Genomic DNA, 13631 nt, shown 5'->3' with positions numbered 1-13631 from the left:
CAGCTACCTCTCAGTCTCTCCTCTGCCCAATGTCGGGGCTGAGCTGGTGAGACATCTCCTTCTGGTCCCCAGAGCAGCTCCTGGGCTTCAGTCTGGCTCAGACCAGCTGAGCCACTGGCAGGAGGCGCTGGCTCCTCCAGAACTGCTCTCCTGTCCGTCCTATGTGGGTGCACCTGTGCCCACCTCTCGGGGGGAGCAGAAGCCACCTCTTCGGCAGCAAGCACACGCTGACCATCCTCTCTGAGGCCGAGGCTCTCCAAGAGCCCTCTGCGGGCCAGGGAAGGGGCTGGGGTTGGGCTCTGCCTGGCACCCACACGGCACAGGTGCCGGCCTGGCACATCCCTGCACCTGGCTTGCCCACAGCCACGCCCATCACCATGTTCCAGCCAGACCAGTGGCTGTTCCCTCCTGCCTGCACACAGGGGCATGGGGCCCCCTGAACCCCCCTGCTCACGATCTGCCACTGCCGGCCTGTCCCTCAAACAGGCCCACAACATGTCTGTTTCCCCTACAAGCCTTCCCACTTGCTTCCTACAGGCGAGCTCCAGCCTCTCCTCCTCCAGGGCAGGGGACTTCCAGAACTCTGCCTGTTCCTTGCCTACCAGCTCCTGCAGCTTCGGCTGCTGACTTCCCCAGTGCAGGGGCATCCCCTTCCCCCTACCCTCCCTCCGCTCCTTCTCCTGGTCATGCTGCTCTGTCACCTTGTGGGCTTGCAGCGGGGGTCTCCGCAGCAGCTCTTCCTTCTGTTGAGGCCGCAGCGCTAAGCGCTTACAGTGGGCAGCCTGCGGGCTTCCATCCTTGAGCGCTCGTAGTTCAGCACAATTTCGGCCTCTTTCCTACAGACACAGAGCACATCACAGCGCTGTGGACACAGCTCCAGGCCCAGTCCGACCCCAGGTTGGAAAGGCCTCCTCACGGGCTCCTCTTGTCCCGACCATGGACATCCTCTGCCTGGCCTGCTCTGTCCTCCCAACCCCCGTGCATGCCAGCGCTCCATCCGTGCCCGGGACCCTCTGCAGCGGGTCTGTCGGAGCATCTGCCCTCAGTGGGGCTGGGTTCGATATACAGAAGCTGACACGAAACCGTTCACACGTATGACTGTTAAGTATAAGTTGACTGTAACTAAACAGGATAAAAATTCCGTACCGGAGTCACGCAGGTCACATGTCCAGGGCATGTGGCTGGTGGCTGCCATCATGGACACAGAAGACACAGGACGTGTACCCCATCACAGGAAGTACTAAAGACAGTGCTGGTCTAAAACTTTAGTGAGATGTGTGAATCTCACCCACAGTTAAAGCTACCCTTGAAGATTCAGTAAGTTGCTGGGCACCAGGCCTTCACACCCTGGGAGAATGCAGTCCCAGCCGAGGTGAGGGCACTAAGGACACGTTCTCTGTTCCTGGCTGGCACCTGCCTGAGAACAGGACACGTGGCCAGATATGGCTCTAGCTCCAGACTGAGGAGGGACTGTGAGCAGCAAGCAGGCCCCCCAGATGAATGGCACAGGCTGGTGGAAGGGGCTGCCCTGCACCGGCCCATCTGCTGCCAGAGGGGTCTACAGGGACTTGGGTCAAGTCCCTCAACACACAGCTCCGGAGTTTAAGAGAAAATAACTTAAAGCTCAAGACTTAAAAGTGACTTTTATCATCCTGCAGGACAGTGACAGTTCCTGTCAGCTCCCGAGGGCCCAGGGCCCCTCCACTGGTGTCACCTGGAGTACAGGGAGGAAGGCGCACCCACAGACTTGGGGGGCAGTCTAGTTCATTCACAGCACACCCTGTGTACTCAGGCTACCTCCAGTCATTGAGCCAAAAGGGAGAGCGCACCCCACCCAAGTTGGAGTGCATGGTCCCTACATAAAGGTTGTCGACATCCTGCCATCAGGGGGTAACTGAGGCCACATGCACTTAGCTCCCACGCTGAACCCCACCAAGCCCTACACAGCCCCTCTATGAGGAGCACAGTGCAGTGGGCCCCTCCACTGTGAGCCACCCACTCAGCCCTGGGTCAACATATGCTGGGTGTGGTCATCCCCTCCTGAGCTGGGTGGGTCCAAGACTCCCCACAGGACACAGAGAGGCTGACTGACCAGCACCATGGCTAAAATAACTAGTCATTCACTCTGCCAAGTCAGACCCACTCGATAAGGAATGGACACATGGTATTTCTCATGTAACTATGACACTGTTGGACACAAAACGCCATATCCCAGCTTTCCACTCCTTTGTCATACCTTTTGGCCTTTCCAAGAATCCCACCAACCCAAATTACTTGTCTTTCCCATTGTTTCAGGGGTTTTAGACCTTTTATCCATCTGCTCATGTGCTGTAATACCCTGTCCTAGAAAATTAGAATGAGATATTCAAGGAAGAACATACTGCCCTTTGCAAGTGTGAGGCAAAATTCTACAAGGAATTTAAACTCCTAGGCTCTAGTTAACACATATTTTTAATACGAAGGGACAATCCTTACCTGATGACCTGTTCTTTCTTTTTTTTAAAAAAGATTTTATTTATCTATTATTTAGGGGGGGAAGGGAGTGAGCATGGGGAGGGGAAATGAAAAAGACAGAATTCTCAAGCAGATAGCACTGAGCATGGACCCTGATGCGGGGCTCAATCCCGCGTGCCTGAGGTCATGACCTGAGCCACACCAAGAGTCTAACACTTCACCGAGCCACCCAGGTGCCCCTGACCCGTTCCTTCAATGGTCACCTACCTGCCCCGAGAAAGAGTACCCCGTTAGCAAGCACTATGATTCTGAGCAGTTTGCCTGATGCAATTTCAAATCTGGGCTCTTGGCAAGAACCCCTAGACGAAGATCCTGAAAGGATGCAGCCCCTGACCTGACTCGCTGCAGCTCGCTCCGATGCCTCTGGTGCCGCTCCTGCTCCGGCGGGTCCTGCTCGTGGGCCAGCCGCTCGGCCGGGCCTGACAGTGCCTGCACGCAGCACTGCCCCAACCCCGCCCTCTCCGGCGGAGTGCCATGGGCCACCTGCCGGAGCTGGTCCTGCAGACCTCGGATGAGCTCCTGAGACTTCCCGAGCGGCAGCTCCAGGTCAGCCCTCTGGCCCTCCAGCACATGGACCTCAAGCCTAAAGGCCTGCTGCATCTCCTCCCTCTCCTTTGTGAAGTCCCTTCTCATCACCTCCATTTCCCTTTCGTAGGAATTTACCTGAAAAGAGAAACGTGACCAGCAGTGTTGATCAGAATGTCCTGAAAACGACTTACTGGACAACACAACACAGAAATACCACATTTCTAGGCACGACACCCAAAGAATGGTGGCCCAGACCCAAAGAAGTGCACAGGCCTGTGAAAGGAGAGAGCAGCGCTAAGGACAGTGGAGCCTCTCCCAGGGCACGGTGAGGCCTCAGGCTTCTGTCGTCTCCCATAACCTTCACAATGGCCCCAGGAGGCAGGTCCAGCAGTGGCGAACGAAGGCTGGGATCACGCTGGGCCAGGCACCTGCCCAGGCCATCCGGAGGGCAGATGGTGGCCTTCACGAGACTAGTGGGTGGCTCTGAACATCCTCCGGCCCCCAGGGCATGGCCACTGTAGGAGTTTCCAGCTAATGCCTCCAGGGAGCCCAGAGGCACAAGCACAGGACAGGCAATCCCACCTTGCTGCTACTCTTATGCCTGATAACAAATAGTGGAAACAAATTGTGGACATGCCCCCTAACAAAACCCCACCACGACCTGCTAATGGAGCAGAAGACAAGTTCATCTAAGACAGGGTCCTGGCCACAAGGCCACGGAGTACCCCACAAAGGGCAATCCCAGGGTCGCATCAGTTTAGAACACAGATGGGAGCTATGATTCCCTGACGGTAGAATGGGCAGGGAGGTCTGGCCTCAGTGTGACCCCCGTGACACTTGGGTACACATAACCTTTTCCCTCCCTTTACTGGTCATTCCTATCTCCTGCCTCCTTCCAAAGAAGGTGTGAGGCAGAATGTTCATTTTATTTACATTTCCCCACAATCTCCTGTCCCCCTGAGCGGTCTTCCTAAGGGGTGCAGGATCTAGGGCGCACACATGCATGGGGAAACATGCATAGCCAAGGGAAGTTTTCCAGCGTGCGGCAGGAAGCTCCTCTGTGTCCCTGCGGCCACCGTCACTCCCCCTGACCTTGGTCTCCAGCTGGATCTTGAGGTCTTGGCAGTGTTCCTTCACCTGCTCCAACATTATCTCCGTTTCTAAACTCACAGGAATGGAATCACCAACAAATGAGATGATGCCTGCAAACAAGGAGACATCCCATTTATGTCCTGCCGAGGATGCCGTGGGCCATTCCCAGCCCTCCGATCCAACATTTGGCCGGCAGTCTTCTTCCACCATGCCCCTGACCACGCACAACCCTCCATGGGCCCTTTCTGCAAGAGGAATACGGTGCTGGCAGAGAGAGCCGACCCTCATGGGTTTCCACAAGCAATCTACTATGCTGAGCTCTCAAGGTAGGAGCTCTTTAGAAATCAGCATTCCGAGTCTTTGCCAGAAGACACGTTACTCAGACATAACCAGGAGACTCCCTGTAAGATCTGTCAGGCCCTCGGATTCCCTGAAAGATGCTGTACGTGGTACGCTTACTGAATTCTGTTCCACAATGATGCCAGGCACACAGAGGAACTAGGAAGACCGAGACACGAGTGTGACCTGAGGCACACAGTCAGTGCTTTATGACGAGGCACTCTGAGCCTTATTTCTTCAGGCTTTTTATTCTAGCTCTGCCCTTTTTGTGGAAGCTTTATGTTACTTACTGTGACATGATAATAACATGGGTTCTAAACAAGTATGTTAGGCATAGTAAATGCTCATGGAGCCAAAGTTCTGACAGATCCAGGAAAGAAGGCATGAGTGACCCCTCGTTCCAGAGGATTCTCCTCACTGACAATGTCAGACGTCCTTGCAGCTCACTGTGAGGCTCCTGTGGAACCACAAGCACCGCTGGGCCACCAGGCGTTCCTGGTGCTACTGAGCAACATGCCAAAGGGCTGACTCACAACGTGAGTTTGCACCACTGTTTGGGTTTTGTGCTGGTCTGGGGCTGGGAAAGTGAAGGGAGGTGACACCCCCTTAACAATTTGCCATGAAAAAAATGACAGAGTGAGGGCCATGGGGCTGAAAGAAGTCAGGATAAGCACCTTGGGAAAGCAAGCAGCCCCTGCCCTGTAAACCAGAGCTGCCACCTGGTTCTGGCCGAGTAGGCCCAGGTGAACGGCACCTGGCAGGAGCGGCTCCAGCTGGAAGCACTGATGGCACGGCCTCCATGACCCACACAGCCCTTCCACCAACACCCCCCTGTGGCAGTAGACTCCTCCTCCTTTGAAGGGGCTGACGGAACTTCTGTGTTCAGATGGAGGGCGGCGGGGGGCAAAAGGGAAGAGAAAGGGCCCTGGTGGGGGGATCAGTGATGACACAGGGGCTGGGGCTGCCTTCTGGTGCCACAGTCCAAGGTGTTCTGGACAAGGGCCACCCAAGGTACAGGTCCCTAGCTCTGCTGCTCCCTGGGTCACGGTTGGTAGCTCTTGACAAGGATCCCATGCTCTGTGCATCCCACACTCCTCCAGGGACAAAGGGAGGTAGCAATCATCCCCCCCTTCCCTGTGGCCAGGCTGCGCACTGGGCCATGTGTAACACTATCTGGGGATGTGGTGCCGTCCAGTGTGCTGGCCGGGCCCCAGCACCTCCCAGCTGAGTGCAGGCAGGGCTGGAGGTCTAGGAAGTCATCAGACTCCACTAAAGAAAGCGCTATGAGGGGGTCCCCTTAAGGGACTGAACAAGCTGGACCCAGTGCACAGAAAGCCCCACTTGGCTCCCATCTTGGCTCTCTTAGGTACAAACTTTATTCTGTTTTTTCTAAAGATTTTATTTATTTTCTTTGAGAGAGAGAGAGACACTATGTACAGGGGGAGGGGTGGAGGAAGAGGGAAAGAATCTCAAGCAGACTCCACGCTGAGATCAGAGCCCAATGCAGGGCTCGATCTCATGACCCTGAGATCATGACCTGAGCTGAAATCAAGTTTTAACCAACTGAGCCACCCAGGTGCCCCTTTTTCCCTGTTTTATTAAGTAAACAGTTTTAGGACAATATGGGAGCTCTGAGTGCTCTCAGGGTTGCAGATGAGAACAAGACGCTCTCTGAGGGGCTGACTCTGCCGTGGTACACGGTCAGTGGAAGCAGCCAGGTGGCTGGGGGCAGGGCAGTCCTGGTGGTCCCCACAGGACCCCCCACCAGCAGCGGTGCACATGGAACCACATGCAACATGTGAATTTGTATAGTGCCCACACCATGCAACTGCCAGGAAAGGTGGCAATCAGCCAAACCCACCCTGTCCTCCAGAAGGACCATGGAAACCTGAAGGACAGCTGTGGCATCTGAACCCCGCCCCCCAATTCTGGTCTCTAGGAGGAGCCACTAACGCTTAAATACAGGGCACTGGGTGTCTTGGTGCTTGGAGCTTGCCCCAAACCTCATGGGCTGAAGAGTTACGGAGGATGAAGTGCTGGTCTTTGTGAAGTAACTCCCTGAGCATCAGTGCCATGCACAGGCGGTGGAGCTGGTCCTTCCAGGTGCCACGGCTGCAGCCCACCTTGGCCCTTTCCACACCAGCCAGGGAGTAAACATCAGCCCTGTCTGCTGGAGTCCACATGAGGCCTCTGTGAGTTACCAGGATCCCTGACACATTTTACACATTCACCTTCCCTCTCTGAGAGCTGTCACAGACCCAAGACCAGACATCATGCTCTGAGCGGAGCTGGGAGACCACCACCACCTGCTCACTCCCAGCCTACCCCTCCTCCCTCCCTAGATGACTATGTCCGACCCAAGCTGAACGCTCACCCTAGGGCATCTCTCTGGATCCTCCCCACGACCCAAGAGGCCCACTAGGACATGCCTGTCTTGAGGTCACGACCAGGTCATCGTAACCTTCACCATTCAACCCAAATGGTGAACCCTTCCCCTCCTCTACCTCCTTTGGGGCTCTGGGTATTGTTCCTGGCCTTGGGTTACAGGTCCTTCTCCCACATGTGCCAGTCTGAAGGGCATGTGATCCCTTGGAAGCCTGATATGCTGGGCAGCTGGCCGCCCCCTCCTACAGAGTCCCTCCGGACCAGGGGGAAGCTCATGCAGTGGGGGAAGATAGACACCCAGTGCCACCAGCCTCTGCTCTCCCACAGCAGGAGCACACAACCTGTCACCTCCCAAGACTGGGCTCCTACCTGCTGGCCTGTGCCCAGGGAGCAGTGGTTCCTCTGGCTGTGCATGTGGCCGGCCATGCCAACTTGGGGGCAGTCGTGCCCATAGGCCTTCCAGTGAAGCCTGCAGCTCATCGTTGCGGTCCTGCAGGTCCTGTGGGGTACAGCCAGACATCCCTTGCAGCCTGTGCGGCTGCCTGAAGAGTGGTGAGGAGAAGAGCAGTGTGTAGCCAGGCCACCAAGGGAGCAGTCAGGTGACAGGCCCTGACTTCCAGCACACGGCACTTAAAACTGCATTCCCGTTTCCTAAGGACAGGTGAGCCAAACAAAAGCAGGGCCCACTTCTCAACTTTCTAGCACCCTGCACCACTTTCGAGTACTCAATATACAGAAGGGGCTCAGAAAAAAAGAGTGGAGAGGAAACAGAGCAGAAATGTAGAAAATACAGAGAACCATCAACAGCTGAAACTCCAGGTGCTTTAAGAGCAGTGATGTTGTGACGTGGGTGTGAGGCACCGATGTCCCAGGACGCGTCCTGGGATTCTTTCCTCTTCTGCTGTTGAATCTGCAAAGGGTTCTTTCTACAGCTACTGAGACAAGAGGACACCAGGTGCTTCGGACCAAAGGCCACAGCACAAGGGTGATCACACCAAACAGAAAGGATGGTGTTTGGGTGAGCACACACACTGGGGGAAGTGGGGAGACCTGGGGGTCATGAAAGCTTCAGAGGAAGGGTCTCATTTGCAACCAGCGTAATTCTGTCCACACGTGAAAGAAACACATCTCCACAAGCACACCTGTTCACCTGATGTTTAAATGGCTAGAAAGGGTAGAGTTTATAACCACTTTCTCAGAGGGTCCCACAGCTAACACACCACAGCTGTGTGTGTTGCCATGTCCACTCATGACTCCGGGTCTATGTCCTCCTTCCCTGGAACCCCAGCAGGCCTGTGACTGCCCCAACCTGCAGGATGGCAGAAGTGATACCCCCTCTTCCAAGGGTGCAGCTTTTAGCCAGCTTCTCCTTTTGGGATATTCCCTCTGGGCGAAGCCCAAGCCAGCCAAGGCCACAAGGAGAGGACTTGCGGCCCAGCCCCTGGCACATTCACAAGGCCCCACATCCCTCTCTGGTTTTTTAATCCTATTTGAGTTTCCTCTCCTGGCAGCTCTCATTGAATAAACCTCATCTTCCCAAAACTGCTCCTAAAGGCCAGTGCCTGGCCTGTGACTGCATCTCCCCTGGAGAAGGAGCCTCTCATTGGCAGCTCTAGGCAGTGGGAGAAGGGACAGGCTCTGCACAGCTCTTACAAGAAGCACAGATTCACACAGGGTCACTGTACCTCGTTCAGAATCTCCTAGACAAAAACACAAGTTTCCCCATGGAGGAAGCAGTTCTGTGGGGTGGGGGGAAGGACAGGGCGGTAAGTTAGAGCTTCGTGACAAGTGTGTAGAGCAGAGCGTGCACCCCCTGGTTCCTGACACAGCCTGTGGTCACTGCTGCTCTAGCCCTGGGATGTCTAAGAAGGCAGCACTCACCGCATAGGCCACTGAGCATCTCAGGGGCAGTGAGTCTGAATGGAGGTGTGCTGTAGCCTAAAATCTACACCGAATTTCAAAGACTGGATTCCAAAAAAAAAGGATATAATGGTAACATTGCAGATATATTGAATTAAATAAAATGTTATTAAAATTGATGTCACCTATTCCTTTTTACATTTTTTAATGTGCCTATGAGAAAACTTAAAATATCCCACAAATTCAGCAGTGCCAGAAAGCAGGTTCTCTTAGGTGCTATGCTGGGCATAGACTTCTCTGCTCTGAGGACACAGCAGGAAGCATAGCCAGTTCTAACTGATGAGGGTGACATGCACCTTCCTGGGCCCCAGCTCTACTCAGGGGGTGTCTGGTGGGGCTGCGGAGCCAGGCGCCTGTCTATTTCCACAGGAACTCACACTTACTTGGGGTGCCTATGCGTGCCAAAGGTGCTACTGCACCAGCCAGGAAAGGCAACAAGTCCATTGCTGTAATCCTGCAGTACTAGTGGTTTGAGGGGAGGGCGGGACTTCAACAGCGCATCGGAGAGGAAGGGGGTGCCAGCAGGCTGGCTGAGGCTACAAGCTAGGCAGGAGTAAGCGCGCACACACACACACACACACGCGCACACACACACGGAGGATGAACCACCCAGGGACAGGCAATGGTGGGGACATCAGTCAGGGGTTGGTGTGTGTCTCAGTCCATCTGGGCTGCTATTTCCATGTCCATCCATGGTGGAACAGACGGGGGAGCTCTCTGGGATCCCTTACATAAAGCCCTCCATGACCTAATCACCTCCCAAAGGCCTACCACCTCCTAAAGCCGTCACATTGCAGGAACAGGCTTCAATATATGAATCTGGGGATACACAAGCATTCCATCGGTAACAGTGTGGAAATGCAGAAAGGGAAAATCTGCATTTGGGGTTTCTGACCAAGGACATGCTCCTCCATTCGAGTGTCCACCCAAGGCAACAGCAGAAACATGAAACCACAGAGAACTCTGATTAACATTTTACACTCCCCTTTAACCAAAGGCAGCCTCACCAAGAAAATGGAGACCGAGAACTGAAGGAAATGACAAAAAGCTAAAATGGTAGTTAAGAAGGAAGAGGACCTGGCAATTAGGGAAAGCATGGTTTCCTTGCTAATATCCTGGTCACAAGGTACAGGGAAACGCCGAGCAGTAGCTGTGGGAAGGCTGGGTGATGCCCCGCAGGGAAGGCTGAAGGTTGTCTCCACCTCTGGAGACTGACTGTAAAAACACCATCAGCCCAAAGTCAGTGACGCTCTGGTAGCAAACGGAGCAGAGAAGCAGGACTCCTCTGGCTCATGGGAGAATTCCAAGGGTCAACGGATAGGTGTGGAGTGGGTGCTGGCTTGGGAAATCATCATTTGGCAACCATCATGAAAAAGACTGAAATGGACACTGAATCCAGGGAAAATTCTGATGAAGAGCAGGTGTTTCTGTGGTCTTTATGTGTCTCCCCACTGACTGCTAGTTCGTTTGCATGGGAGAAACAACAGTAATTACACAGTGGGGAAGTCAGGCAACACCTTGACCAGGTGATCAAAAATTAACATCACCTATGCTGTCCCACTGAGAACATACAATCTCAATCTAACCCAAAGGAAGTATCAGAAAAACACAAAATAAGGATGTTTAAAAATACCCATGTCAGAGACAAAAACTGTAGGAAAGTGCTCTAGACTGGATGTGCCCTCCCCTACCCCCAATTCGCAGGTTAAATCCTCACACCCAAGGTGAAGGTTTTGAAGGTGGGGCCTTTGGGAGGTAATCAGGTCATGAGGGCAGAGCCTCATGAAGGAATCAGTGCCCTTGTGTTAAGGAGGGCACGTATTGCATGGTGCACTGGGTGTTATACGCAAGTAATGAATCATCGAATTTTACATCGGAAACCGGGGATGTACTGTATGGTGACTAACATAACAGAATAAAAATTATTATAAAAATATAGAAAATAAAAGGCAAATGATCATTAAAGAGAGAGAGAGAGAGAGACAGACCCCAGGGAGCTCCGTTGAAGGCAGCTTTCCCTGTGTCCCAGGAAAAGAGCTGTCACCAGATACCGGGCAGGCCTGACCCCCCCCACCTCTCCCCGGAGCTCAGGAAATTTCTAGTAGAAGTTTCTGCCTAACTGTCCATCTCACCTTTTAGAAACAAACTAACAAACTACCTGAAAGGAAAAAGCAGCATTTGAGGAGGCCTGACTACCTACGAATCAGAAGTGCCAGAAGTGACCCACAGTTACCTCAGCCTCATTGTAATGTGAAAATCCCCCTCTGCCTATTCATCCGAAGCCCTAGTAAAAGGAGCCTGCTTTCCCTTGTTTGGCTGTGTTTCAATTACTCCATCCCATCTCCCTGTTGCTACAGATAAAGTGACCTTGTGAGGCAGCTCCCCCAGGGCTGTCTCTGTCTGTAACTCACCACTCGGGTTCGAGAACCGAGAACCGCGCGAACGCAATCTCTTGTCCATAAACCCCCAAGTCCGTGTCGTTTTTGTTACAGCAGCCTGAATGGCCTACAACAGATGTTTCATGACAGCTAAACCCGGCATCTAACCCTATGCTGTGTCCTGTATCTCAGGGGGCGAGGCTCTAAAGGACACCGTTAGGTCAACTAATGAAAAGGAAATATGCCCCATGAGTTGAGGTATTGCATAAGTTACTAAGTGTGCCAGTTAGGGAGAACAGGGAGCTGGGTCTTCAGGAACAAAAGCCCAGACTTCTGACTTTGGCACATTCTGTGCACATTTCTAAGTAACTCCCACCATAGCAGATTTCAAGCTATCAAAAGTTTAACAAGAAGCTGGCAAAACTCCTGAACACTTAAAACAATGAACTCTGGCACACCAGCACCCCTCTGCAAGGTCGGAGGACGAAGTCTGTTCTTCAGAAAGCGCGCACTGACCGCTGAGGGGTGGGGTGGCCCCATGATGCACGCCAAACCCACTCAGATGTTCAGAAAATCACGTCGTATTCACAACCACACACAGCACACAAGTGAGCAAGTATGCAATGAGCACACAGAATAAGATGAAAACTACAGGTGAATATGGGCAAAGGGTAGCCAGGTGTCCCTGTCACTGTTTTTACTTTTGTAACTTCACGTATTAGAAATTATTTTCCAATAAAAAGGTTTTTTTTTAATGCTCTAAGTTTAGAACAATGAAAACCAGTCAAAAAATGGAAAGAGCAATTTCTTTTTCTTTTTTTTTTTTTTTTTTAAAGATTTTTTTTTTTTATTTGACAGAGATAGAGACAGCCAGCGAGAGAGGGAACACAAGCAGGGGGAGTGGGAGAGGAAGAAGCAGGCTCATAGTGGAAGAGCCTGACGTGGGGCTCGATCCCATAACGCCGGGATCACGCCCTGAGCCGAAGGCAGACGCTTAACCGCTGTGCCACCCAGGCGCCCCGGAAAGAGCAATTTCTAAATAAACAGATCAACTAACACTAATATGTACGATATTTCTGATGTTTCAGAAAGTCAAATTTCAAGAAGCAGAAGTGAAATGAGTAACAGCTCTTTAAGTGACAGAGTCCTGTGAGGGAAAGATGGGGTTTATGCGTGTTTGAAAGATCCAGTGCACTAAAGTAAGGTATTAGTTGATGGTTAGTTACAGGCTCTAAATCAAGGCAACAAGCTTAAAGGGAGGGAGGAAACATGACACGTAACTGCAATCCAACCATCACGACAGACCCCAACCCCAACCCAGCGCGCGCCCAGGCGTAGGTTTACGAGGAGTCTGCCGCAGCTGAGCACACACAGGATTTTCAGAGGGGCACCCTGGTATTCGGGGTTTGGAGTGGAGGAAAGAGCACAGGGCAGGAAGCGGCAGGTCACATCACATTCCAGAACAGCACGCGCTCACCTTTACCCTCTGGTGTTGCCAAAGCAACGAGCAGCAGGAACAAAGTCAATTCTGACTTTAATTTGGAGGGAAATCATTAAGAAGTGAATTGGTAATAGACCCTTAATATCACACAATAATATTTTAGCTGTTGGAGTCCTGGTCATTTTAAGAGTGTAACAGGGTCAAGATATGTTTCGGCACCACTGACGTTGTTCACCACTGACCTATGCCCTGCTCTGTGGTGTCTCTAACTGAATGCATGGCCCCTGGTAGGTTTGGCTACCTGCATGGTGCCTGGAAACACTGAGGGGGTCTTCAGAACTGGTGCCAGTCTAGCAACCTTGGCCCGCCCCTGTGGGGCTGAGCACGGGCCCCACGTAGGCAAGCTGGGTCCCCTCTCCTTATGGAACATGAGACTTGGAGGCCCCATTAGTAGAATGTAGGCTCCACCTGCTCTGCTCATACAAGGACACTCCTGCTGACTCATCCTGGACTACCCTGCATGTGGAGGCCAGGAATGTGGCCCGCCATGAATGACAGGCCACTTCTAGGCAGGAGGGCAAAGTACGAGGTCTGCACACCACTATCCAGGTCTAAACCAGTCAGACCCTGATGACCTACACCACCCACCCATCTCATGGGCTCCATATCCCGTTCTTAGTGGGCATGGCTAGAAGAGGGCTACGTGGCCTTCTGGCACCAGGAGGTCTCTGGAAGGCCAAACTCTTAGTACCCTCCCCAGCACCATCACCCTTGCTGCAAAGTGGGCTGGGGGTGTGGGGTAGGGGTGCATGAAGGTCCCATGCACCAAAGATAAGAGCAATGGCCCCAGTTCAAGACAAAGGCAATGTGATGGTTCAGGATGGCAAAGGGGGCTGGGTGGGGCACGTACCCGGCACTTGAGTTCATACTCCTTTAGGACCTCCACGAACCGCTCCTCCTGGACCAGGAGCTCTGTGCTCTGTGGCTCCAGCTAAAAGTTAGACCCACACAGGAAAATGACAGACAGGACCTCA

General features: G+C 53.0%; 1 protein-coding gene across 1 annotated transcript in view; it reads right to left on the bottom strand.

Annotated features, from left to right (window-relative positions):
• Positions 1 to 13631, bottom strand: part of NINL (ninein like) — a 95562-nt gene that overhangs the window by 29364 nt on the left and 52567 nt on the right. Inside the window, exons 12-16 of the mRNA XM_034663560.1 lie at positions 13508 to 13588; positions 7228 to 7357; positions 4135 to 4244; positions 2776 to 3177; positions 8 to 836 (exon numbers count right to left, since the gene is read on the bottom strand). Of these exons, the coding sequence (XP_034519451.1) occupies positions 8 to 836; positions 2776 to 3177; positions 4135 to 4244; positions 7228 to 7357; positions 13508 to 13588 (1552 nt within the window). The remainder of the gene's footprint in view (positions 1 to 7; positions 837 to 2775; positions 3178 to 4134; positions 4245 to 7227; positions 7358 to 13507; positions 13589 to 13631) is intronic.

Source organism: Ailuropoda melanoleuca, chromosome 6 (genome assembly GCF_002007445.2).
Source record: "Ailuropoda melanoleuca isolate Jingjing chromosome 6, ASM200744v2, whole genome shotgun sequence".
In the NCBI taxonomy this organism is placed as follows: Eukaryota; Metazoa; Chordata; class Mammalia; order Carnivora; family Ursidae; genus Ailuropoda; species Ailuropoda melanoleuca.
Note: the sequence above shows the minus strand (reverse complement) of the source record. Positions and strands in the feature narration are given on the sequence as shown.